The following is a 26,309-nucleotide window of genomic DNA, read 5'->3' on the forward strand; positions in this document are numbered from 1 at the left end:
TTTTCCCTTTAGGGCAATTTGAAAAAAAATAACATAAAGTAGCCCTAATAGGCTATGCCACTTAGGTAGACAAGGCTGTCTAGTAAGTAGGCAATGCCTAAAGTAGACAAAGCAGACTGTAGTTTCACTGCCGAATGGCATTGCCAGTGGAGGTTGAGTTTCATTCCTAAGAAGTTTTTAAAGCCAGGGTTAATGTGTGTGTGTGTGTGTGTGTGTGTGTGTGTGTGTGTGTGTGTGTGTGTGTTTGTAAAAATATACATATACATATATCTTTTTTAAAGGGACTAGAAAATAGATTAGAAGACCTCTTAGAATCCCATTAAGGCATGTGTACTACATGTCTTAGAATAAGGATAAAATTTAAGAGGATGTCATTATAAAAAAATAACATTTTCCTGCTAAATTGTGTAGTTGTTTACCTTGGAGGGGAGGAAGAGTTCTTCCTTAAGCCAAAAAAAAAAATGGGATAACACATTAACTAAGTAACTGAGGACCATATACTTTTTAGAATATAAGTATTATGTACTTTATAGTAACATTCAAAAATATTGATTCCACTGGTCCCTGATAACAAGATTTTATTCTTTAAGATGAGTCACTGTCTACTTACAACCTATTAACAGTTTTCAGAAGAACAGCCACTCATAAGAACAAGATTCCATTCAACTAATTCCTACTAAATATATGAGAACATTTTCAGCTTTAAGCCCGATACAGCAGCAGTAGAAAGAAATATAACTTACCTTCATAAACCCAGTCTGGGATTCCATTAAATATTTTATTTTCTCTTCCAGTGTAAGTTATTTGAAAAGGTGGATCTTCTGGTCTTTGTTTCAAATAAATATTGTTTTGATAGACATATGCCTAGAAATGGTAGAAAAATAGTGAATAAGTGAAAATTCTCTAAGAAAAGCAGTAAAAAATTTTATTTAGTTATTTACCTAATTTGTCTTTAAAGGGCTGGTAATTCAAATGCAAAAGGTTCACAACTAAAATAATCTAACAGGTTAAAAATGTAATCAACTTACATTAACATTTTATGATTTTAAAAATCTTCATCAAATAGAATCATTTCTACTGCAAATAATTATTTTATTATCCAATACATAATTGTGCATATTGACAGGCAGTCAAACAAATCCCTGAATATTAATAGCCAGCCAGATCTAATCTTTATTTAGAGTCCTTAAATAAGAGATTGGACAAAATTTCATGTTGTCTGAAGCTAGTCTGGGAAACTTGTGAAAACCATATTTTTCCTGAGTTTTCTGGCACAACGCAGTCTGGCTGAGTGTAAGGATAAAGTTTTTGACTGCGATATTTAAAGAAGTCTATCCATGAGCTTTGGATTTTGCGGAATTCTCAAATGGGTTTCAATTTATCCAAACTCTTCCCGTTTTTAGCCACTGAAATAGTCATGATGTATCTTTTTTTTTTCCTTTTAGGCAGGGAAATTTAACAAAGGCCAAAATAAAATGGCTCCTCTTTTATTTAAATGATTAAACACTTCTATAATCTAAACACTTACTAATTTACTCCCAACAGGCGACCAGCATAGATACTGAATTGGACGAGGGAGCTCATAGCCTCTCACAAATTCCCTAGAAAGAAAAACAAATATATAAAAACACAATTCTTGGCATTCAATATTTTTTTAAAAAAATCTGCTTAAACAGAATAAGTAAACAAACCATTAAAATTAAGGACATCTGTAAGAAATATCCCCACTTCTACAAGTATAAGGCGGAGTGCATGGGAATAAGGTATTACAGCCATGCACAGGGACTGCCATCCTTCCATTGGTTTAAAAGCCACCTAACTTGTCTGTTTTCAGAGCTTCACGGTGACTAACACCCCCACAGACTGGGTCATGCAGACAGCATCTAATAGAATCCCTGTGTTCTATAGAAGGCCACTGTGAGACATGGAGAGATGACAATGGCTTTTACAAACTGCATTGCTGGTTCTTGGGCAGACCCCAAGTAAAGCTCCAGTCATTTAACCCCTGAGACTGTAAAATTTGCACACACCAGACTAAGATGGTCGCTGGTGTGCCTTCCAGCTCTGAGTTTCTATAATTGGGCTCAAGTTTAATATGTGCTCTTCCACATCCTCATTCACAACCCCCATCTCTGTGAATGCATATGAATTTCAAATTTTTGAAAATAAGATGCCATTTGACAATCTCCCTAGGGATCTGACTTGAAATCAGAAAAGGAAAGGAACATCTGATCTCAAGCTAAACTGAAAAACAGATCGTATCCTGGGCAGTGTGCCTTCAGCTTGCAAAGTTCTCCACCCGTGGGGAAATTTCAGATATTCTATTGGCCAAAAAAAAAAAAAAATTCTTACTTTGATGTTTAGAGTCCTTCTGCAAGCTTCAGCTATGTGAATTGCATTGTGGAGCTCTTGTAGCTTTTCAATGAGAACACATTATGCCCTGGAGAATCCTAAGCTGCCCTGCTGTAAGTTTCGCTACTTGACAATCAGGAATGGTTTTGTGGGACAGCCTAGCAACATCTACTCCTAAGACCAATTTGAAGATATTCAGAAAGACCCCGTTTCCTTTCTGCTTAAATCTCTGTCCCTTGGGCCTCACATTTGTCTGTCGGTTCTATCTTGCCTTCTCCCTCAACACCTGGACACCTGTGAAGACCTGCCATGCACTTTATCTTGACTGAATTTATTATGTCACGGAGAACAATACCTAACACTGAGACAAATGTTGAATAGGAAAAGGTGGTGCTCCTGGAAGAAGAAGATTATGATTTCTGGCACCTAGAGGTCAGTCAATACATGAACACCAGGCACATGAGAGGTCAAGGATATAATGGAGATGTAAGGACATAGTTAAGGTAACCAGACAGAAACCGTTCTTCATCTGGCTTACAATTATGCATCAAGTTAATGACGGTATTACATTTGATTGTCAATGTAACCCTGCCTAAGTTAAAATACATTCTAACTGCCTAAGGCACAGCAAAAAAGCCTAACTTTTCTCTATGGAGTACAGTGAAGGCATGCAATAGCAAACAATTGCAAATTCAGTTGCATGTCTCTTTACTACTGGAAAGCCATTTGAGCTGTCATTTTGGGCTTTTATGCATCACTAATGCCATGAAATGTGGAGAAAGGGGATGTTTTATAAAAGTTCTCACCATTATTTTTATCTTGTTTTAACCATAGCTATCTTTATTACTCTGTACTAGGCTTTTTTCCTTAAATTTATTATAAAATTTTATTATTTTTTCATACAATATATTTTGAGCATATTTTTCCCAGATCCTTTCTACCTCCTTATCCATCCATCTTGATATTCTCTTTCCCTTTAAAAAACATAAAAATGAAAATTAAAATGAACAATTAAGATTTTAAAAGCCAAAATAAAACAAAAAGTCTCCAACAACAAAAACTACGGAATTTGTTCTGTGTTCAACTACCCCTGTGCATGGGGCCCTCCCTAGAGTGTGGTTGATATACCCCAGTGACACTCCACAGGAGAAAAGTGATTTTCTTTCAGTGTCTGTGGATATCAATTACAAATAGCTTTTTGGTTAGAGGTTTTAATAATCTTAAGAGGCAGAGGCATGTGATGAGTGGTATTCAATCAAAACTTGACTTTCAACCAATGAGCCATCTCTATCTGAAATGATATGGTTTCACCTGGTCAAAAGTATCCGCAAAATTAAATAGTTGTGAAGAAAATAGAAACACACACACACACACACACACACACACATACACACACACACACACACGAACAAGCCCAGTGGTTTGACTAGATTTACTACAGTCAAGCTAAATAGGCAACCCAGCTGCAGGACATAATCTTACCGAAGTCATTGTTAAGATAATAATAACCATCATTTTATTTGGGAATGTTTACATTTGGGTGCTTTTCAATTTGTTTAACTTCAATATCAAATACTTGTGACAAAAAATTAAAAAGAAGAGCACGATTAAGGCCTGAATAAACTATTCTGCAAGACAGTTCCCATCTTGCCAGACTGAAGGGTTCTTAGGAGTAGGGTTGGTTCTTTCTATTCATTTGCATTTTTCTCTATATGTTTCTTGGGCTATAGAGCTCTGTAAATACTTTTTGCCTTTAGTGGTGATATTGAAACAGAAGAGAGACTCCAAATCCATGAGATCAATTAAGACTATTTTTAAAATCCAGGTCTTGCTTCTTTCCTGAACACTTTTTTTAAAAAAAAGGAGGTGACTTTTAAAAAAAGATTATTTTGTTCCTTGCTAAACAAAAGGGGAAATAACCCAGAATAAGCTTTTCAATACCTCTTCAAGACATATAATTTTTCTTACTTTTTATATAATAGTAAAGAGGGTATCATATTAAGATGAGTAGCTAAACTAATCCATTTCCTCAATTAGCCAGAGTGAGTTGTCTGATATGCAAATCTGATTGTGTCATTTCCTATAAAAACCTTCAGTGGTTTTCTTTTGTCTTCAATAGATCTGAGTTCTTTCTAATGGTTACCTAGCTATTACTGGCCCCTGTTTTCAGACCCTAAGTTTTTTCAGCCTTATATACCATCCCTAGTAGGCAGCCCTACTCTACTCAGTTGACGTGAGATACTTAAGGTTTTTTTTTTTTTCACTTTTTTTAAAAAAATTAGTACTGCTCTCTGCCTGGACACTATCATATACACTCTGTTTAGAATGCTGCCCTTTAATTTTCCTATACATTCATTTTTTTATTTTAGATAAGAACTATTTATATAGTTGAAATGCACATAAAATAAAGAAAATAATATATAAATAACAATCTCTATTCCTTCTATAATTGAGAGATATTTAATGCTTTAAAGATTGAAGTAAGCATTTTGAAATTCTAAAGGCAATCAGTTTTAAATCAATGAATGGAGTGTGTATCCACACAATGGTTGTTGCCATACCTTCTATTTCAGGCCTCTTTCTAATTTAGTGGTCTCCTTCCTTAATATAGTTTCATGCCCACACATTTAAAAAAAAACCTTTTTAATTACGTGTTTTTATTTCCATAAGTAGCACATCTATAACTTTTTTTTAAATGAGGAAAATCGACGATATGTTGTATATATAATACACAATAGTAGTCAAATCAGTAGGAAGCTATATCATAGGAGGGCTCTCCTGTTTTGTGGGTTGAAGTTTATTGCAAACTACATGCGTAATATCAGTAACAAGATCATGTAGTCTTAAACTCAGGTTGGAGTTCGAAGCCTTAGAGTTAAGCCACATTAATAGTTAGCGGTGCTGCTTTACCCGTTCCGAAGGTCGTAGATGTAGTATGTCGCTGTGTATGAGTATCGCCAAAGCTGTTGGGGAGAGAGGCAAAGACAGAGGACTAAGTTTTAAAGTTCAGAAAGCTTATCCAAATAATGCAACGTAATGACAGATTCTCACTGGGGCCAAGGGGAGATGTGTTTCAATGCACAGCAGGGTTTTATTTACTTTTACCGTATACTTTTGTGCTATTCGTTTGGGTTCTGGAGAGCACCCCAGGATGATCTAACTTTTACTTCATTAAAAACATACCCAAAGTCATTTCCTAGTATAAAAAGCTACCTTTGACATACTTTGTCTTTAGAATGAAGGAGGACCCCTATGATGCTCTTAGCCTCTAGCGACCGCATCACATCTTGGTAACAATAACATTCTTTAAAATTGGTTAGAAGGAATTTCACCACACAGCCTGCTACAAAATGTTTTCCTTTCTTTGGGTGTATATATTTAAACCATATAACTTGAAAAATAAATAGGAGAGTTTAACTTAATAAACTTAATATTCCTCCTGAACAGAGCTGCCGTTTATCTACTTGAGTACATGCTGGGTTTAGTGAATATTGCAAGCATTGTTTTGGATTCTTTTACTTAAAGGACTTTCAACTTCTTGACAAGCTCCAGTAGGCTAAAATGCATATTTCTGAGGATTCAGGTCATCAGGGCCAGGGCTACTGAAGAATAAGCCCTGACTGCTCATCCTGGGAGTGGGCCAAGTGACTTCCTCATCAGAAGAGGAAGGAAAGCTTAGTAGGAAGCTTCATCTCAGAGAAGATCTGAAAAACGTAGTCAAAGCACAGTTTCTTTTCTCTCTTTCTTTCTTTCTTTCCTTCTTTCTTTCTTCCTTCCTTTCTTTTTTCTTCTTTCCTTCCTTCTTTCTTTTTTCTCTTTATTTTTTGATCAAAGCAAAAGATCGCAAAAGAACAACTAGAATTTGGATTTGAATGTAAGTTGCTTTATGCTTTTGTCACATGGAGAAAAGAAGTGAGATAACTATTGTCTGTCTATCACTTATTCACTCAGGAAGAGAAAACTAACTACCAGTAACCCCCAAAGGATTAGACTCTCAAATACACAAATCTGAGGCCTCTTCTAGAGTATATTGACTATAAACTCTTGTGTTAATGCATAACTTCATATACTACACCTCCATTCTTCCATTTGGAATAACAGTGTAGTTTTTTGAGATCAAACTGCACAAGAATTGGCTAATGAGTATGATGACCGAGGCTTCTAGAGAGACCATAATACCTGTTCCCTTTCTGATGGTTATCAGTACTCCCAAATGAAGTTTTCTTACTTCAGTTAAAAAGAAAATGGTTTCTGCTACTTGATAACCAGATAACCAGACTAAAATGCAATGTCGAATTATAAATTATTGTGTATGTCTCAGCAATACTTTAAGGAGTTATTGATTTATTGCATGTTTAGAGATAGATATAGACTTCTACTGGTAGGAGCCCCCTCTCCTAGATTCACTAAATTTTCTTACTTTAATACAGTAAACTGTATTTTAGTGGGATAAATAATGCATGCATATACATATATATATATGTACATATCAAAATTAAGTAGTTGATACCTTTGAATAATCACTTTCTAGATATGCAAATTGCCGATCAGGTGACAAACCATAATCCGAAGCATTCACACTTTTCTGAAAGTATGAAGAAGTTGGTTAGAATATAGAAAAAAGTGCCGGACATAAATTTTTTTGTTCTTAAGGAATATCACATTATTGGTAGACTCAAAAGCAATTTCAATGCAATTTAAAAAAAACAGATGCTATACCTAGTACATATAAGGGAATTTACCAGACACTAAAGGACGATGTAATAAAATAAAAACAGTAATTTCAAAAGCATATAATATTAAATCCTGCAAAGAGTGACAGTGCAAATTAGCAAGTTATGGAAGTTATTCAGCATAGTGGTGCAAACGCATTAAGGGGAGAACAAAGGGATTGAAACAGGAGGATGATTAGTTATACAAACTACAAGGATATCCTGCGGGCTCAGACTAAAGACCAGGTCTTTATGGGTAGAGATTGAGGAGGCTAGAGAGCCCAAGAAAAAAGAATATGACCCAAACATCATAGCTATCATCCACTGACCATCTAGTCTATGTTAAGCAATATCCTAAGCACGTTTTAATGTTATTTGATTTAATTTTTATATTAAACTAAAGAAGTATTATTGCCCTCACTTTATAGTAGAAGAAACAGAGGTATTGCAAGTTGGGGTAGTGTAGTAACTTATCCAAAGATTCCTATTAGCGACAGGAGTTAAATCTCAGTTCACTTGACTCTAGGTTCCTAATTCATATCTTATGCTATGTCGCTTACACAGAAGGAAAAGACACTATGGGATAGAGCAGAAGATGAAGGCAGTGGTTCCGTGTGTATAGAAAAGGGCACTGGAGATGGAGATGGGAAACAGTTGTAACCCCATCACTACTGGGAATTTGAATGTGGTCTTGAGTCAGTGGGGTGTTTGCCAAGGTTCTGAGGGAGTCAAACGATGCTGATACATACCATGGTGCTATTACTCAAAATGACATATGATTCTCCTGTTTCAATATTATAAAACACTATGTTATCATCCGCAGACTGATGAAGATACTCTTGTGCTTTACATGCAAAAGAAAGCAAAACATGAAAGGATGGCTTTTAAAGAAAATATTTGTAACAAAAGATCCCCCTCTGCTCCACAGATATGCCTCGCCTTCCTCCCTTCCAGCACAGAAAAGCTGATCGCAGGAGGATGAAACTGTGTTCTTTCTGCATCTCATAAAGATGACACATTTGCTAGATAGCACCCATGGGAGCCCTTGTTAGAACGGATTCAGGGTGCTCAGAAGTCAAATGTCATCTTCTCTGAGCTACAAAGAGGACACACTAGTTCAAAATGGTGAGTTTCTTTTGTAACAATGAAAACAAATCTTATTTGGGCTTTGTTTTGATTTCCTGTAATGTATACTTTACATGAATTTTCTAAAGCGAAAAAGGCAATACTCTACCTTGATCAATGACTCTTCATATGCACAAGTATAATGTCATCTCTTTAATCTTACCGTTTCTTTGGTTGAACCTTTTGGACCATGCCCTAATCATAAAAACTAGGCATACCAATTCTGTAACACTTAAAAGTCTCTTTTTGTCAGAGAGGAAACTGGCTTGCTCTTAGGTGGTCTAGATTAACGAGAGACTCTCCCTTTGGCTAAAATTCTCTTGACTCCACCAAAGTAAGGCCTGTTTCCTCTTCCAGAAGCAACATCATTTACTGACAACACCCTACATAGCATTCCTAGCCTTTGATTTTCTGCTGAGGTTCAGAGTAGCTTTATAACAATTGTGCAAGCCAAGAATGAGGTTCCCTGAATCTTCTGAATAATCCACCTCTGCTCACTTCAAGTGGTGACCAGCAGCTCCAGCTATTGTAAAAGTATCTTGGCACTAACAACAAAAAGAATATATTTTACAAACCCCCAGAAGATAAGACATGATTCATTTACCTGAAATCCAGTTTGGAAAAAATGTTTTATATGAGAATGTTCCATTTAAAATATCCTTCAGAGTGAGAGCTCTCCCTGTGTTTCTTTCCGGGTTGTGGACTTAGGGGAGGAAGAAACATACTATTAGAAACAAGGTTAATAGCCCAACTAAATTCTAAGCTTGTCCTTCATCTGCTTTTTCTCAGGTATGAATAGGTTCTGCCATTACAAAGTGCCTGTTGAAATGGCGTGTTTGTTGACAGGCAACCTAGACTTAGGAAATGCTCTGGTGGCCTGGGAGGGATTGGTGGGGGTTGTGTAGTGGAAGATGAAGATTTCGGGGAAGCTGGGATTTCTTCCAGCAGTGAAAATAAAACCCGTGCAGGACTTCTAGGAATGGAGGTGAAGTTCCAACAACTCTGGACCTCACAGAACCCATCTTGCTCTGAAGTCACACAGCCTTCTCTGCCTCCACCACACTCCCTTGCCTGCAAAACCTGGCTTGTTTCCTATTCATTGTTCATTGATGCATTTTAGAATCCCACTCAGATGAATGAGATCAGCCAGAATTCTTACCTTCTGAAATCTTAAGAAGGGCTTCCATGAACACAGACACTTTTCTTAGCCCTAATATATACTTTTACAAAAAGAAATGACCAGGAGTACCACATTAAGTATCTTAAAAATTTATGCAAATTCGTGGAAAAATCAACTTTACATAGCTCACAAACCACAGGAAAATTTCTTTTACATGTGAATCCATCTAAGCAGTTGTATTTTTAAACATGAGTTTATTTCCTCGGAAGCTCAGCAGAGAGCCCCAGGACTGTCAGGTTAAGCCAGATGGGCGATAAGGCGACGCCCTCCCAACATCTCTTCGTGGCCCTTCTGCCCCTCTCCCTCCACCCCACGTGCTCCTTCTCCAGGCCACCGCTTAGAACCTCAAAGTTACAGGAAAGCCCAATACCTCAAAATAGCATTTATGAGTCTGGCATTCGCCCAGGTGAAAATAAAACTGTTGAAGATGAGAACCACAATATTATCCTTCTGCTAACAGTCTTGCAGCGCTTGCCGCGACTCTCATTATAACGATAAAAATTCTAAACTTGGACTACAGGTCCAGGCAGGTCTGGAACAGCCTTTCCTATCAGTCTTTCCTGCTCCTCTGTCATTATGGTCTTGAGCCCAAACATGCTGGGTTTTATTTCTAGCCCGTAACCACCTGTATGAGTCTCTTCTCTGTTGCCGTGATAGACTGCCCTGACCAAGGCAATTTAAGGAGGAATATTTTGTTTCATGGTTCCAGCGGGACAAAAGTCCATCATGGCAAGGAGGGATGCGGCAACAGGTTGCAGGCATGGCAACAAGAGCAAGTGGCTGAGAGCCCACAGTTTTAAATGAAAGCCTGAAGAAGAGAAAGCAAACTAGAAATGGCACAAGGCTTAGCCTTAAATCCTACACCCCCACCCCCCCAACAGTGATGTACTTCATCCAGCCAGGCTGTACCATCTAAACCTCCTCAAACCATGCCACCAACCGGGGACCTTATGTTTAAATGCAGGAGACCGTGGGGGACCTTTTCCTTTTATGTATATATTTTTATTTTTTTATTTTTTTAATAAATTTATTTATTTATTAAAAATTCCCATCTCTTCCCCGCCTCCCTTTTCCCTCCCCTTCCCCACCTCCCCCTCCCTCTTTAGTCTTAAGAGCAGTCAGGGTTCCCTGCCCCGTGGGAAGTCCAAGGTCCTCCCCCCTCCATCCAGGTCTATAAAGGTGAGCATCCAAACAAACCAGGCTCCCACAAAGTCAGTCCATGCAGTAGAATAAAAACCCAGTGCCATTGTCCTTAGCTTCTCAGTCAGCCTTCATTGCCAGCCACGTTCAGAGTGTCCATTTTGATCAATGCTCCACCAATACAACACCTCTGTCTCTTTGCGGGGCTTCTGTACATCTCTCTCAACTCCCCGTCTTTGTCTCATGATTTCTGTTTAGGCTTAAATGTTGAATTTTAACCTTCTACTCCTGAGAAGCCCTTCCTGACCCTCTCCTGCAAGCCAGGTCTCCTTGTCACAATCTCAAAGCATAGGCCACTTTATTTTAGAGAAGCTAAGTTTGAAATTATATGTGCATCTGTGTGACTGTTCTATTAATGGCCTTCTAAGTTCTATTATCCATGCACCCCAAATGGTTGCCATAAGTCTGGAAATTTTGATTGCCATTGCATTTTTTTTGGTGTCTAACAGACATGGACATTTAATAAGTGAGTATTTATTAAATTCCATAGAATGAATGTATACATGAAATGAAGGCTAGATATTGGCATGTAAGTATGAGTGGGAGGGTATATATTCTTTCATTAATTCTCTATATTGCTTTGGTGAATCTATGCAGCCCTACTTTGTTCACATAAAACACAAGTTATCTGGCTACACAATACTGGCAATCCCATTCAATCATACTAGATTACACTAGAAAATGCAGGGCTCAGTCTGTTTCATTTACCTTGAAGTAACATTCATATGTGCGTGCCCTGTAATCACAGCTAAGTTGTTAACGGAACAATAGCATCCTAGGCTATTTTAATCTATTCCTACAGATGTTCATATGGTCCACAATCTGATTATGACCATAGGTTTGCTTATTGTGGTGGTTTAAAAGGAAAATGTTCCCCATAAGGCTCACATATTTGAATACTTGGTCCTCAGCAGCCAGCCCTGTTTCAGAGATCACAGAACATTCAGGATGTGGACCCCGGTGGGAGAAGGTACTTTACTGGGGAGGCATTAAGAGTTTATAGCCCCAACCTGCTTCCAATTCCACCACCCCTGCTTCCTGTATATGAATGGCATGTGACCACTCAGATGTTGAGCGCCCTGCTGTATCCCTTTCTTCCATACTTCTTTGAAGCAGAATCTCTCTCTAAAACTGAAGCTAGACTGTCCACTAAAAAGGTCCAGCAGCCCTCTTGTCTCCACCCTCTATAATACCTGGTTTCAGACACACAGGATTATACCCAACCTTTTTTTTTTTTTTTTAATGTGAAGCTTGAGGATAGCTCAGGTCTCCATGATGATACAGTAAGCTGAACTGTCTCCTCAACCCAAAGGTATTCTTTAAATAACCCCTGCTTTGTGTGTGTGTGTGTGTGTGTGTGTGTGTGTGTGTGTGTGTGTGCGCGCGCATGCGCGCATGCACACACACACACACACACACACACATACACACACACACGGGGAAGTCAGAAGTTAATGCTGGTGTTTTCCTTTATTCTCTGCCTCATTTACTGAGAAAATGGTTGCTAGTGAACCTGGAGCTCGCTGCTCTGGCTAGTCCCCAGTATCCTTCTACCTCTCTACCACAATACTGGGGTGGCAAATGCTTGCCACCAGTCCCTACCCTTCATGTGGGTGCTTGTGAACCAGACTTGGTCCTCCTCTTTGTAAAGTCATCTAGTCAGTCCCTTAATAAATTATTTAGATCAGAGTTTCTCAAGTAGTTTGATCCCTGGGCATTTTTGTTTGTGTTATTGTTGAATCCGAGCTAAATCACAGTTTTATCAATGCCGAGCTAGCTGAGCCTATAATGTAAACAGTGAAAGCACACTTTTCTTCTAACATCAAGATGCATCAGTTACTCTTGGAATTCTTTGGCTACTGTGCAGCTCCTGAACTAACATGTTACAGCTACTGTTGTAAATAAAATTAGTACCAATTTTGCATATATGGCCAATTTTTCAAAGTATTTTAAAGACTTGTCACTTTCTTTCTCGTATGGTTATTGGTCACCGTATTAGATTACGATACAGAAAGGTTGCACTTGATAGAATATTTTGTATGATTTCCTAGTTAGTCACTTATTTATGTGGGCACATAGTGATTACAAATGCCAACAATCTATTTAGAGACGCTAGCATATATCAGATTATGGCTCAAAATATCAATAAAGTATTTAAGTAGTATTACTCATGCTATTCATTGCCAGAATGAGAATAGTATTTACCTCCAACCAAGCTTGATGCACAACATATGTGTGCAGATGAGGGATAAGGCTCCTGGAATAAACTAAGTTAGGAAGATCATTTCTAATCTCATAGCTATGTTGATGTTAGGCTAGGAACCACTACATCCCTCCCGAGTGGAGCACGGAGGATTTGAGTTGGGTTTTCTTTTGCTGAGATATAACAAGTGTCTGTAACTCAGTGGATGCTGGATCTCTCCTCTAGGATGTTACATCAAATTACATTAGAGTGTAAGTAAAACAATAAAGATCATGTGTGCAATGCTCACTGCACCATCCATTGGCATCTGCCACCTAACACATCCTTGGTAGAGCTGTGCCACCGCATCATGGCAGTATTGAACATGTATGTTTTCCATGTCTGGATAAGAGTTCCATGAGGCATAGAACTCCAACCATGAAGACAGATGTCATGCTTGATTTTTATGACTAACATGTGCCCTACACAAAGCAGAAACACAAAAAATAGCTTTAGGTGGAAAAAAATTAGCTATGTTTACTGTGTTACCTTGTTTTTGATAATTCTCCCTCAAAGATATATCCAACCTTATTTTCTATGCTTTAGTCTGTATTGTAATTATATATTAACATGTAATATATAAAATGTAATATATGTATGTAATCTTTTACTTGTGTGTGCCTTCATTTAAATATTTACCCAAATTTGGTCCTTTGAGTCTGGTGGAATGCTACTTAAAAGCTAAATTTCTATGCCAGGTAGCACAGGTATTCTGGAGGCTGAGAAAAGAAAATAGAAAGTTCAAGGCCTGTCTAGGCTACTGAATTTTTTTAATGGTCAGCCTAGGCAACTTAGTGAGACACTGAGTCTAAATAAAAACATAAAGATTAAAGGATCATGGATGTAACTCAGAGGCTGAGCTCTTGCCTAACACAATGTACTGAGTTCACTTCTCAGTACTGCAATGTACAAAGAAAATGAGTTTCTAAAGCCCAATGCAGCCACTTCCATTTATCGTCTGAGAACCAGGAAGGCTCAGGCAAGGGAACTTTTATGACTCTGTGGCTAGCCTAGGCTACAAAATGAGTTCCAGGCGAGTTTGAGTTACAGTGTGACTCAAACAAAACAAAACAAGTAAGTAAACCCAAAACACCTGAAGCAAGCAAGTCAACACAATTTTTAAAAAGGAATTTTCTCAAATTCAAACTCAGTGAAGCAGTCTCTGACTGGGGTCTGATAGCTGATATTTTTTTCCATGTTTCTGGATGATTCTTATGTGCCTCACTAAATCTGCTCATTAATGTATCTCTTCACTCATCATTAGATCTGCTTCCTGCCTGCAAATTCCCGGGAGCTTGTCAGGCTGTATAGCAATCTCCATGTTATGGAGAAGACTACCACCAGACCAAGCAGTGGCTCTGGCTCTCTGGAGATGCGTGTGGTCTCTTTCAACATTTATGTTCCTGTGCATTGCCTGCAGTAGGCTTTTCCTTCAGGCACACTCTCCTTCCTGACTGCAAAGAAAAGGGGGAAGGCAAGCTGATTGATTCTGCTCCAGGTTAGATGTAATATTGCAGGGAAAGCATTCTGGTCACTGATTGCAGTGTGTGTGTGTGTGTGTAAACAACAAAACACACTAAACAAATTTGAATCATTATTCCATTAAAATATTTCATTATTCAAATTTTTGAATAAATGAATGGACTTTCTAACCATTTTCCAAAGAACCATAGATGCTGTAATATAATGCTGGGTGATTTTAGAATGGCAGCTTTGCGTTTGTGGTTCCAAACTATGACAGCTTAAAAGAAACAGAGTGTAACTATCAAAGCATATTTATTGGCTCTGCACAACTGACACTTGCCCATTTAGCACTTCATCCTTGGCTGTGCCCTTAACTTCAACTTGGCGCATCTTTAGCAAAGTTACTCATACAGCACTTAAATGCCCTAATTAGCCATGCCTTAATTATTTGAATTTTCAACATATTAAGCAAAGATGAAAGTTAGCTCAATTATTTATTCAAGAAATTACCAATCATGAAATGATTCACAAGGAAGTAATGAGCCATGGTACTCCTAATTCTTCCTGAAAACACTGTGTCTTTATGAGGCTGTGTCTGCCATTTAATTGGCTAGTCCTCGAAGATTGAGAGTGTGTACCAGAGTAGAAACATTCAGTCTTCATAGGCACATTTTGTCAGGAAACACAAGAAGAGTCATGCCATCTTAAGTGAGCACACAGTGACAGGCAGGTCTTTGTGTTCTTATTTTTATGAATGAGTTGGGATTGATGCCACGAAGCCACTCCATGGAGACAAATGGCCACTTCTTTAGAACATTCTCCTGACAGCTCTTCAGAGAGCCTACTTAAGAGGGGGCACCATCCTAACCATCAGAGTGGGTCCCGCTTGTTTCTGGAGGAAGTCCAAAGGAACAAGTGCAGGATACATCTGGGTGAAAAATATACTTAAAACTGTTTAAAATTAAATATGAGTCAAGACTACTACTTTGCTGGGGAAGGGTCTGAAGTCATAAATTTCTGTCAGCAACAGGTGTATTACAACTGACTAAGCAATCTCTCACTTGCGTCTATTAAGACCTCACAGTGCTCCTCTGAGATATAGACTGTTGTGAACACTATTTGCAAGTTAGGAAGTAGAAACTAGAGGCCAACTATAACATGCTTAATGCGTCACAAACTTGGACTTCAAATCCATCTGTTTAGAGAGGCTGAGCACTTTGCCATCATAGCTTAGCAGAAAGGCACACTTGTCGTCAAACAGCAACAACTTTGAAATTAGAGCAGGAACCAAACAACACGCAAGAAGGAGAGTAATTATTCTCTGAAACATAGATGAAAAAAAAAAAGAAAAGAAATCTGAGCTGGCTTCCAGCAATGACGTAGAAACGTAGTAAGCCTCGAGTACTTACTGTCTGGCTACAGAGGGCAGGGGCTCTTTATCTCCTTGTGAGCTTTGAATGACTGAAGTGAACCACACTTCAGTCATTCAAAGGAAGCGTAAAGTTTTTCTATCGTGAGCTTTTTAAGATCACGGAACAGGGTCAGCATCACACATAAGAGCAGCATGCAAGGACCTTCTTGGGATTCATAAACACAAAGCCCTTCCTTGTCTATTTAAGACTCAGTTTCCTTTGGCAGCCCATCTTCTAACTCGAGTTTGAGATTGCGGCGTAGCTTCTTCATTGTTGCTACTGCGCATGACCTGAAGAGTAGCCGCATTCTGAAGCCATTTCATTCTCCCAGTATGGTTTTCGGGGACACACCCGTGGACCAGTGCCACACTTGAACCCCACTTCTCTACACCCCAGACTCCTGTGTGTTCAACTTCTTAACGTCTTCATTTATACTTCAGAATTAGCATAGCTAGAGGTGTGACTCGGCCGGCGGTAGAGTGGTTACACGCATACACACATCACACATATACACAGAGAAATAGATGGGGGAGGGAAGGGAGCTGAAAGAAAATAACAAAAAAGAAAAGCGATGAGGGGGTTGGAGAGATTGTTCAGTTGTTAAGAACACTGACTGCCCTCCAGAGGACCTGAGTTCAATTCCCAGCACCTGGTGGCAACTCACAACTGTAACTCCAGTTCCAAGGGACCTGACACCTGTGCCCAAAACACCAATATACATAAAATGAAAATAAATAAAATTTAAAAAATGATCTAGGGTCTCTGCAAGGCATGGTGGTAGATGCTTTAAAAAAAGAGAAAGAAGGAAAGAAAGAGCAAGGAAAGAAAGAAGAAACGAAATGAAGCAATACCCACACTCCTTTTCCAGGTTCCTCTCCATAAATAGCACTAGCTGCCATGCACACCTTCCTCCATTGAAATTACTGGAGCTGATCCTTGACCTCCCCTCTCCCCTTGGTCCTTGTTTGGCAGCCAGACCTGAAAGCTCGTCTACTACGTCTCTCTCTCTGCTCTGGGTGCTCTCCTCTGTTCCCTCTGCGTGCCACATTGCAGTGGACGAGTTATTTCCCTGCTATTTCCATTCCAGGCATTTTTATTGTGGTTTTGATTGGCAGTTTTCTAAAGATGACTGGTGTTGAACACCATCCACGTGCTCATTAGCCCTTGTTAATTTTCTCTGTATATCCTGCAGACAGACTTTCAATCAGTGTATTTCCCTCTTTACTGTGAATTGTTATGGCCTTTATAAATACCTCTTCCCATTTTGTGAACGCTCTTCACTTTTGTGATGTTATTCTTGGCAACTTAAAAGTGTTCACTTTGGAAAAGTTTCAGTTTACCTATTTTGTCTTTTGTGGTTTGTACTTAGGGTCAGAGTTTAGAAATCATCACTCCACCCAAGGACATAGAGATATTCCCTGGGTTTGGAGAGTTTGCATGGTCTGGTCTTTTACTTAGGACCTTGGCCCACTTTGAGTTAATCTTTTCAGGGTGTGAGGGCAGAGTCCATTCTTTTGGACATGGACGTCCAATTGCTCCAGCTGAAGTTTCTGTTAATATTTTCCTCCACTGATTTGTCAAGGCAGCTATAAAAGTTAATTAACCATTATTGCAGAACTTTCTTTCTTTTAGAAAAAAATTCCTTTAACTATGTGGTGTGTGTGTGTGTGTGTGTGTGTGTGTGTGTGTGTGAGTGTGTGTGTGTGTGAGAGAGAGAGAGAGAGAGAGAGAGAGAGAGAGAGAGAGAGAGAGGTCATGATGTGTTTGTAGAGGTCAGAAAACATCTTCTGAATGTCAGCTCTTGAGTTTCACCTTCTTGAGGCAGAGTTTCTCTTGTTGTCCTGTTCTGCAGCAAGATATCTGGCCAGTGAGTGCTCAGCTGATTCTGCTGTATCCTTGTGGGATTACAGATATATACCACCCCATCCTGTTTCTTATGTGGGATCCTGCACCAGGGTTTCAAACGTAGGTGGTCAGGATGTGCTGATAAGAGCTTCTACCCACTGCGCCATCTCTCCAACATAATGCTTTATTTCTGTACTATCTTAGTCCATAGATTCAGACGCCTTCTCTTATGCTTGAAGCACAACATCCTGATTGCATAGATTTCAGAGTAATTTATGATGCATGAAGCACAAGTCCCTCTGGTTTACTTTTAAATAATATCCAGCTATTTTAGAGGTTTGAGAATCAACTTTTCAATTTCTGTTAAAACTATGGAGAATACAATGGAAATTGTTTTCCATGCATACACATATTAAGAAATTTTTGCTATGTAAAAATATTGTTTTCTGATTATTGAACTTGGATAGCTTTCCAAGTAATTATATTTTCTTTCTATAATGGTCACTGCTAATATATGATGACTAGCCATGGTTGTTGAATTTGATTGATCTAGAATGAATGGAGAAAATCCTTCTGGGCATGTTTGTGAGTGTGGTTATTAGAAGATTGATTGAGAAGGGAAAACTTTTCCCTAGAATAGTCAGCAACACCTTCTAGGGTGGTCCCTATATAAAGAAGTTCAACGGAAAAGCAGCACTCCCTTTTGCTTGCCTACCTCCACTCCTTGCTAGTGAGTGCATCTGCTATATTGCTGCCAGTATTACCACCACCATTTGCTGTCTTTGAACCCAGCTTTTCCAGCCTCCCAACATGGACTGAAAACTGTCAGTTCTATAGAAATCAGATTGGGAGTGTTGCAGCATCCAGCCTTGGGAACTCAGCAGCTATCAAATTCTCAGCCTCTACCACAATCAGAGAGAGATTGCTGGACTGTCAAGACTGTCATACGAACATAAATCCCCTTCATAAACATATCTTTAATGTGTTGAATCTGTTATTTTCTTGTTCTGGGTGTTGAGAGTGGGTCCTCTACATTGCTAGCCTGGAACTGGCTAAGTAGACCAGACTAGCTTGAAGCTTGCAGCCATTCTTCTGCCTCAGTACCCTCAGTGCTACGACTGTGGTGTATGCCATTGTACCTTGCTCTGTTGAGTATTTTTTATTGATTTTCTATTGAGCTCTACATTTTTCTCTGCTCCCCTCCCTACCTCTCCCCTCCCCTGCAATCCTCTTCCAAGGTCTCCATGCTCCCAATTTATTCAGGAGATCTAGTCTGGAGAGATGGCTTGGCCGTTAAAGGCTAGGCTAACAATCAAAAATATTGAGTATTTTTTTTATCATAAAAATAGTCAATTTTTTTCTCAAATCCTTTCTCTGTACTTGTTTTAATGATAATGTGGTTTTGTTCTTTGTTTTTCATTTAAGGGGGCTTATTATATTCATTTAAAAATGTTAAAACAACTTTATAATCCTGGGAGAAATTCAGATGCACAGTCTTTTAAAGCATCACTGTGTTTGATTTACTATCATATTTTGTTGAGAACTTTAAAATTTATAGTCAAATATTGGGATACATTTTTCTCTTCTTATCTTTTTTTTGTTTGCTTGTTTTAATATCAGACAACACTGGCTTCTAGAGTGAATTGAAAAGTCTCTCTCTCTCTCTCTCTCTCTCTCTCTCTCTCTCTCTCTCTCTCTCTCTCTCTGTTGAAGCCATCTGGGCTTAGTATTTGTTTTGGGGGAGAGTTTTAAAAGTACTGACTCTGTCCCTTTCAGGTTTCACATGTTGGATTTCTGAGATAAGATCGCATCTCACAGCACAGGCAGGTGCTGAACTTCGGACTCCTGATCTGGACCTTTCGACCTGAATGCTGTGATTACACACATGTGACAACACGTGACCTGAATGCTGTGATTACACACATGTGACAACACATGAACTTTCATTTCAGCCAGTTTACAAGGATATAAAAAAAGGCAATATGTCCTTCTCTTTGAGTATGATGGATGCTAAGGAAAGGGGAGGTTTTGTATTTGATTGGCTGCCCTATAAAGAGAAATTGCCACTTTGTACCCTGTCTTCTGATCACTGCCATTTGTAAGTCCCGGTTGGGTCATGTGTGAAAGAAATCAAGCTTGCTTTTGCAGATTCTCAACTTGAACTTTAGAGCCTTCTTTATGTTTTTCTGAAGGGATGTCTGTGGTTAGCTGTCCCTGTGAAAGGTGTGACACTGTTTTCTTTGAAAATCCGAGACAGATAAACTTCGTTGGATTACAGAATTATCTGAAAGCCTTTGACTATTTTTGTAATTACTGAGAATGCGGCAATACTCAAAGGGAGCTGCTTTGTTAGGATAAATAGTCCACTTTGGAGCAACAATTACAGAAATACAACATACACATTTGATCTGCTCAGAGTCCACCCAGAAGCTCTTTTAAGCCTTTGACCTTTTTGGTTCCTTCCCTCAACCTTTCAGAATACCCCCATAGTCCCTTCAAAATACAGTGGATAAATGAGATTAAATTCAAAAATATGAGAGTTTGCTCCACAGTTGCAGATGTTAGTACTGGGAGAATCTTAAGAACATGTTTACATTGCCTTTCAAAATGATTGTGTTTGACAGATTTTTTTTCAAACAGTAACTGCTGAGTTACAATACTTATAGTTAGGAGAATAATAATTATTTCTGCCTAACTTAAGCACTGAAATGATTTTTCTTCTTAGAAGGTGCTAATCTCTGTTCTATCTAAATTAGTAATGAATTAAAAAACATTCTAAAATCCATTATGTAAGGTATGAGTAGCTATGATTAATGAATGTTAACAAATATCAATAGTGATGCAAGTTTACTTGATGCCGATCTCTATGTGTATCCTGTTTTCTTTGCTAATCCCTGAGACAGCTCTGAGTCATGGCTCTGGTTTCATGAATCTTATAAACACATTCCTGAGTGAGAGGCCTTGTCTTGCTTTCCCCCTATAATAAGGGCTTGTCATGAGCTTTTACCCTTCTTGTTCTTAAGGTCCTAGTTCAGATATTATCTTGTTATCTTCTTATGGGTGGAGTTGTGTTCCCTAAAATCTGACAACAAGTTGAGGGCAGGTGAGAAGGCTCCTCACATAAAGTGCTTGCCTCCAAGTCTGATGACCTGAGTTCTGTCATAGGATTCACATCTTGGAGGACGAGAATCAATGCCTAGAAGCTGCACTCTGAACTTCATACAGACACCATGGCATGCGAGGGTGCAAGTGTGGGTGTGCACACACGTGCGCGCGCAAAAACACAAATAAATACACAAAATAAATTTAAAGGTTACAAGTTGAAAGGCAACCCAATGTGATTGTATTTAGAAGATTAAGGATGTTATTGAAGTTAAATGACATTGTAAAAGCAGAGCTCGAATCCAGAAGGATTGGTGTCGTTACAAGAAGAGCAGGGAAGGGTAACTGTGGTTGGTATGTAAAATAAAATAAACTTTTCATTTCATTTTATTTATTTACATAAAAATGTAGCAGAAGAAGCAGCAGCACCAGGGACATTCATACATTCATACCAGGAGTCTAGTAAGGACACAGCAGTCTGCAAGCCAAAAGAAGTCTGGAGAAAGGAACAAGCTGGCACCTTGGCCTTAAACTTCCAGATCCCAGAACTGTGAGAAAATAAAGTTCTGTTCAAGTTCTCCTGGTGGTCAGAACAGACTACTTCTGGTCCTGCTTTAAGAAATACTTTTGTAAAGAAGCCCAAGACTTAATTTCTTATGGGATATCTGATTTTAAAATTGGCATCCACTACAAATTTTAATGAAACACACTAGGTCAAATTGACAGCAAGAACCAATGAAAGAAAGAGCGGAAAGAAGGAGAAGAGGGCGTATGGTGGCCCAAGGCTAAAGCAGCAGGGTCTGCCCTTCTTGGGAGACACGGAGTCACACTTCAGGAGAGCCTGGGACTCTGCACAGTGAGACCCCTTTGCTTTCTCTCGCTCAGCTGTGTCCCCACACCCCTTCATCTCTCTACATTTTTATTTCATTTTAAGACTGCCACACACAAAAATGTTTTTTAAAAATATATGTTGTTTTAGGTCCAAACAAGTGGAATATAGAAACAAGGATAACACTCAGGCATATAGGTTTCTACTATCAGAATTAAATAGATTTTTTTTAAAAATTAAATATATCAAACAGTAAAATCTATGAATCATCCTTTATCACATATATATGCCCATATTAGGATGGGAGAGAAAATAAAATTGAAGACACATTTTTTAATATATGACACATGCTATAAATTTTGGAATAAAAAAATTATAGTTGGGATGGTGTGATGGCCCAGCAGTTAAAGGTGATTGCCACCAGTCTGACAACCTGAGTTTCATCTCAGAAACCCACGTGGTAGAAGGAAAGAACCAACCCACACAAGTTGTCCTTGATAACCACCCACACAAACATACCTATACACATATACACAGAGAAGCACATGTAAAATAAATAAAGGTAAAAAATCACAGCTAACATGTATTGCGTGTCTGTGTATCACTGCATGGGGTAATATACTATCCAAAGAACCAGAGGAGGAAAAGGCAAAATCCAGAAACCTCAAATCATGACTCAAGGAAGGCTATAGAGATCTTAAGGAATTCTAAAACCTTTGCAACTTTCTAATTCTGGTTTTAGTTTATATCATAGCTGTAAATCTCTTGCGAGAAGAAAGTCTATGTGATGGTGGTCTCTGGTGTAGATAAAGGGAAACTGTGCTAACTTTATTCCTGCCTGCACTATCACAGCGGTCTAAGGGTGACTGCAGGGAAGAAATCCTCAAGAGAGAGAATAAACAGAGGTGGGGGGGGGGGAGAGAAAGAGAGAGAGAGATGAAGGGGCAGAAGCTAAGGATCACATGGGACTGCAGCGGAAATGCATGCGTCTTCAGTTTGGATTAAAATGAAAAGGAAATCTTCTGGGAGCTCCAGAAAGAGCTATGCCATAGTTGTTTTTAATATGCAAGTGAGCTAAACACAGCTTTCTTACACACTGCCACGTTTCTGCTTACTCTTAAGATCTGCTCACTTTCCTCCAAAACTCTTTTAGACTGGAGGCTGATCTTTGCGGACTTCTGATCCTGGAAGGAAAGTGCCCATTTTATCTTGACTCTATTTCTTTCACTTATACTTGTGGAGCAGGACAGAAATCTGTAATGGTGATGATGGCCGTGTGTTTTGAGGTGTGCACAGTGAAGAATTATCCCATGTTTGCCTGAGGGAAAATTGAGACTTTTGAACTTTGGAGCTTCCAAAACGGCGCAATGGTAGGAGGTACTTAGGGGTCTGAGCTCATTAGTGTATATCTTAAGGAGTGGATGACTCCTTTAAGTCTGTTACAGTGTCACGTAGCACCTGGACTAGGAGCAAAGGACACAGAGAACAAATGTGTGCTGATGGCATTTCTGATGAAGTTGGGGGTAGAGGCTTACATAGCGTTTAGTTCTCCTTTCTGTGCCCGCCCTACTTTCCCCTGACTGAACACCTCAAATTCTGTCCCCTCAGGCACTGGAGAAATGTGAGGAAGGGTGAAACCCGATTCTCAGCTTGGACACGGTGACGGTGTGGGGCGTGAGAAAAATGAAGAGAAGCCAATGGAAGGAGGTTGTCACACCAGACCCCAGGCTTGCTGCTGAGGTGAGGAACGATTAGTCTCACTCAGAAGCTGCTCAGACGACATTCTGAGAAGTTCTGAAGTGTACAAAGACGAGGACGTTATGCGCCGAAAGGCAGTCTTAAGCATTTTTCACTTCTCCATTATAACTAACTGAGTCCTAAAATTTTATCTTGAGGTTAATTTGATTATTTCACAATAACAGGAAATCACTTAGAGAATTATCTTTTCCATTGAAAACCGAAATCTATGTTATAAAAAAAACACAGGACTTTTATGTTATATATAGTTTATAACATATTTTTGAGTATGCTATTCATAAAAAAACTTGGAAAGAAGATAAGGATTGGGATTATATGTAATTACACAAATGTCTCCATCTATAAATGTAAGTATAGACCCAAATATCTATCCTTATATGTTATTTGCATTGGATAAATATGCTTCTCATTGGAAATATACTTCGAAGTCCAAAGTTCAACATGGTGGACACGAAAGGCTGTCTTAATAAAGTCCATATACTTTTGTTTTAAAAACTGTTAATTTTTAAAGGAGCAGATTATCCATTTCAAGCTCTAGTGAGCATTTGCAGAAGTCAGAGAATAATTTTTAATAGATTAGATTCAAAGGGTCAGTGACCTAACCCAACACTCTATAGCTCTGGGTTTACTCTAAGATATTGAGGTGCTAGTCTGGCTTTAAATCAGTTTGAACTTGAACTTATTTTTTAAAAAATAAAAATTGGGACATACATTTTAACAGCCCAGGAAAAATCTTGTGCTGTGGAGAGTGGACATATAAGGTCAATATTAAAATGCAGACACAAGGACACGACCTTCATCAGGCTAGTCTGAATTCGTTTTCTAATTCTATCAAAGTTCCATGAAAATTTTGAACTCTTCAATATTTTTGTGTGTTTCAATTTAAAGGCAACAGATAATTCAGGACTCGTGTTCTTCGGTTGAGGGTGTGCCATCAATCCCCTTTGGTGTTGGTTCACTTTTAACCACAGATATTTCCCAGCTCCTATCCAGACCCTACAGTACCAAATCTGTTATTGCTGCATCATGTTTCCCAGATCCTAAGCACAGGATCTGCTATTCCTGCATTATGTGTCTGCTCTAGAAGTACAATTGCTGTTCATAAGAATTTTCATAAATAGAAAGCATCATTATCAATTGATAATATCAAAATTAAAACTAGTTTCAAAATCAGTGTGTAACAACTTTCAAGTCTCAATGAAGGGGTATCATTGCCAGCCCAAGCCTTTCTGTACAAAATAAATAAATAAAAACAAAAACAAAAACCAATTTATCTTGATAACGCTTGCTTAACTATACCAAGCCTCCTAATTTAATTGTTAATTGCTACTGCATATAGAATAAGAATTTTACTTTTCCTATAGGGCTATTCCTGAGACTTCTATTCTGAACGTCTTCCTTACATTTTTTGGAAGCACTATTTAGTGATTTCAAAGCCTCCATAGGTTCTTTTTTTAACTTTTCTATTCTTACTCATTATTTTTGCTTGCCACCAGGCAAATCTAGTAATAGAAAACAATGCAAGTTAAAAATATTGTCTTGAGAGGCCTATCAAAACTTGTCTTCTGCATGTATTTTTGGGGGTGGTGGGAGGGATGCGGAATAGCTCCCAGGTTTTTCTGTTGCTGAAATAACACTGTAAATCTCTTCCTACCCTTAACTCTTCAGTATTTCTGGTCTTGCACACAAGACAACTGTGAACTTACACGTCTTCTTAGAAATATCAGGCTTCCTTTGGAAAATAAGCACTTAGGAAACGTTCACCCATCTGAGTTCACACATTGGTGTGTTTTCCAGGCTACACGAAGCAGGCTGAGTGAATCAGAAAATTTCTTACCTCTGGAGGGCCGTAAGACAATGCATATCACCAGTAAAGCAAGCGCAGTCAAAGTGGCAACTCCGAAGACAGTTTTCAGCCATGTCTACATAGAATACAGAAAATTCGACACGGGCTTAGTTCCTACTAAGGAATGGTAAGATTTCTGTCGAGCCCTAGCTCCTACTTCTCCTCCCCTACAAAGCTTGTGATTGTGTTCCACTGATCTGGCGGTAATTGCTGGAGCCTTTCCAGTTCTGCTAAAACAAATGTTTCTACAGCATATTCAGAGCCACTTCCCAATCCTAACACACACCGGGAAGCAACACTCACACACAAATCCTCTAAACAAAAGAAAACTCTGACAGTACTCAGCCCCTGCTGCCCCTGCTTCCTGATAATCCCTGGGACCACACGCACTAACCTTCATTTCTCCAGATGTTTTTGAAAGTTAGCTGATTCTCACTGCACAGCGTGGGTCACTGCATCTGTGGAAACCGTTGAAAAGAAGCAAGCCCCGTCTTCCAGTTGGAAGCTGAAGTCAGGACATGAGCTTTTTTTTTTTTTTTTTTTTTTTTTTCTTTCCACGGACTTTTGACTACTGTGCCAAATTTCGAAAGATTTCTGTAAAATTAGAAACAGATTTTGGGGGCGTTCTTGGCCTTTAAATGAACTACGAGTGGCTCAAGGGAGGCTTTATAGCCCTCCCATCCTTGTAAACTCTACACCAGCATCTGCTTATGCTGTCGCACAGAGGTTGGTGTATTTCACTTTTTTTCGGTGTCCAGGGTCGGGTTCATTTTCTCCGAGAAGTCACTCAAGTCCCTTCCCTAACCCTCTTTTCCAGACTCCTCCCATTTGCAGTTCAAAGGAGGAACTTAAAATAAAGAAACTTTCTGATACGAGCATCACACATTTCTGGTTTTGAGGAAGGGATGGGAAGGGAAGAACATTGGAGCCAAAGGCGGCTCTGCTAGAAGTACACGGTGTAACTGCACACTTTCCTCCTAAGAGCCGACGAGGTGCAGCAGACAGAAATGTTTTTCTTTCAGCAAAATTTCTTTGTCCATATAGCACCATATGCACTTTCAGTAAATACAGAAGTTTAAAAATTCAACTGTCTAAACCCACGGCTGCTTTCCTTTAAAGAAATGAAGCGCCATCTGTCGAAATGTAGTATGGGTTAGGTGTGTTTGCACAGGCTAGAAAGATGGAAAGACCAGTGGGAATAATTTACCAGCAGACCTTTGGAAGAATGGAAACGGCTTTACA

The 26,309-nt window shown here is 38.9% G+C and overlaps 1 protein-coding gene across 1 annotated transcript in view; it reads right to left on the bottom strand.

The window, feature by feature from the left end:
- The window catches only part of Fap (fibroblast activation protein alpha), a 73,338-nt gene extending 47,490 nt beyond the window's left edge, over positions 1-25,848 (bottom strand). Inside the window, exons 1-8 of the mRNA XM_048425830.3 lie at positions 25,462-25,848; positions 25,059-25,143; positions 8,794-8,892; positions 7,814-7,908; positions 6,863-6,937; positions 5,263-5,315; positions 1,529-1,601; positions 744-864 (exon numbers count right to left, since the gene is read on the bottom strand). Of these exons, the coding sequence (XP_048281787.3) occupies positions 744-864; positions 1,529-1,601; positions 5,263-5,315; positions 6,863-6,937; positions 7,814-7,908; positions 8,794-8,892; positions 25,059-25,143; positions 25,462-25,467 (607 nt within the window). The 5' untranslated portion in view covers positions 25,468-25,848. The remainder of the gene's footprint in view (positions 1-743; positions 865-1,528; positions 1,602-5,262; positions 5,316-6,862; positions 6,938-7,813; positions 7,909-8,793; positions 8,893-25,058; positions 25,144-25,461) is intronic.
- Positions 25,849-26,309: the final 461 nt, after the last annotated feature.

Source organism: Myodes glareolus, chromosome 21 (genome assembly GCF_982192425.1).
Source record: "Myodes glareolus chromosome 21, mMyoGla1.1, whole genome shotgun sequence".
Lineage (NCBI taxonomy): Eukaryota > Metazoa > Chordata > Mammalia > Rodentia > Cricetidae > Myodes > Myodes glareolus.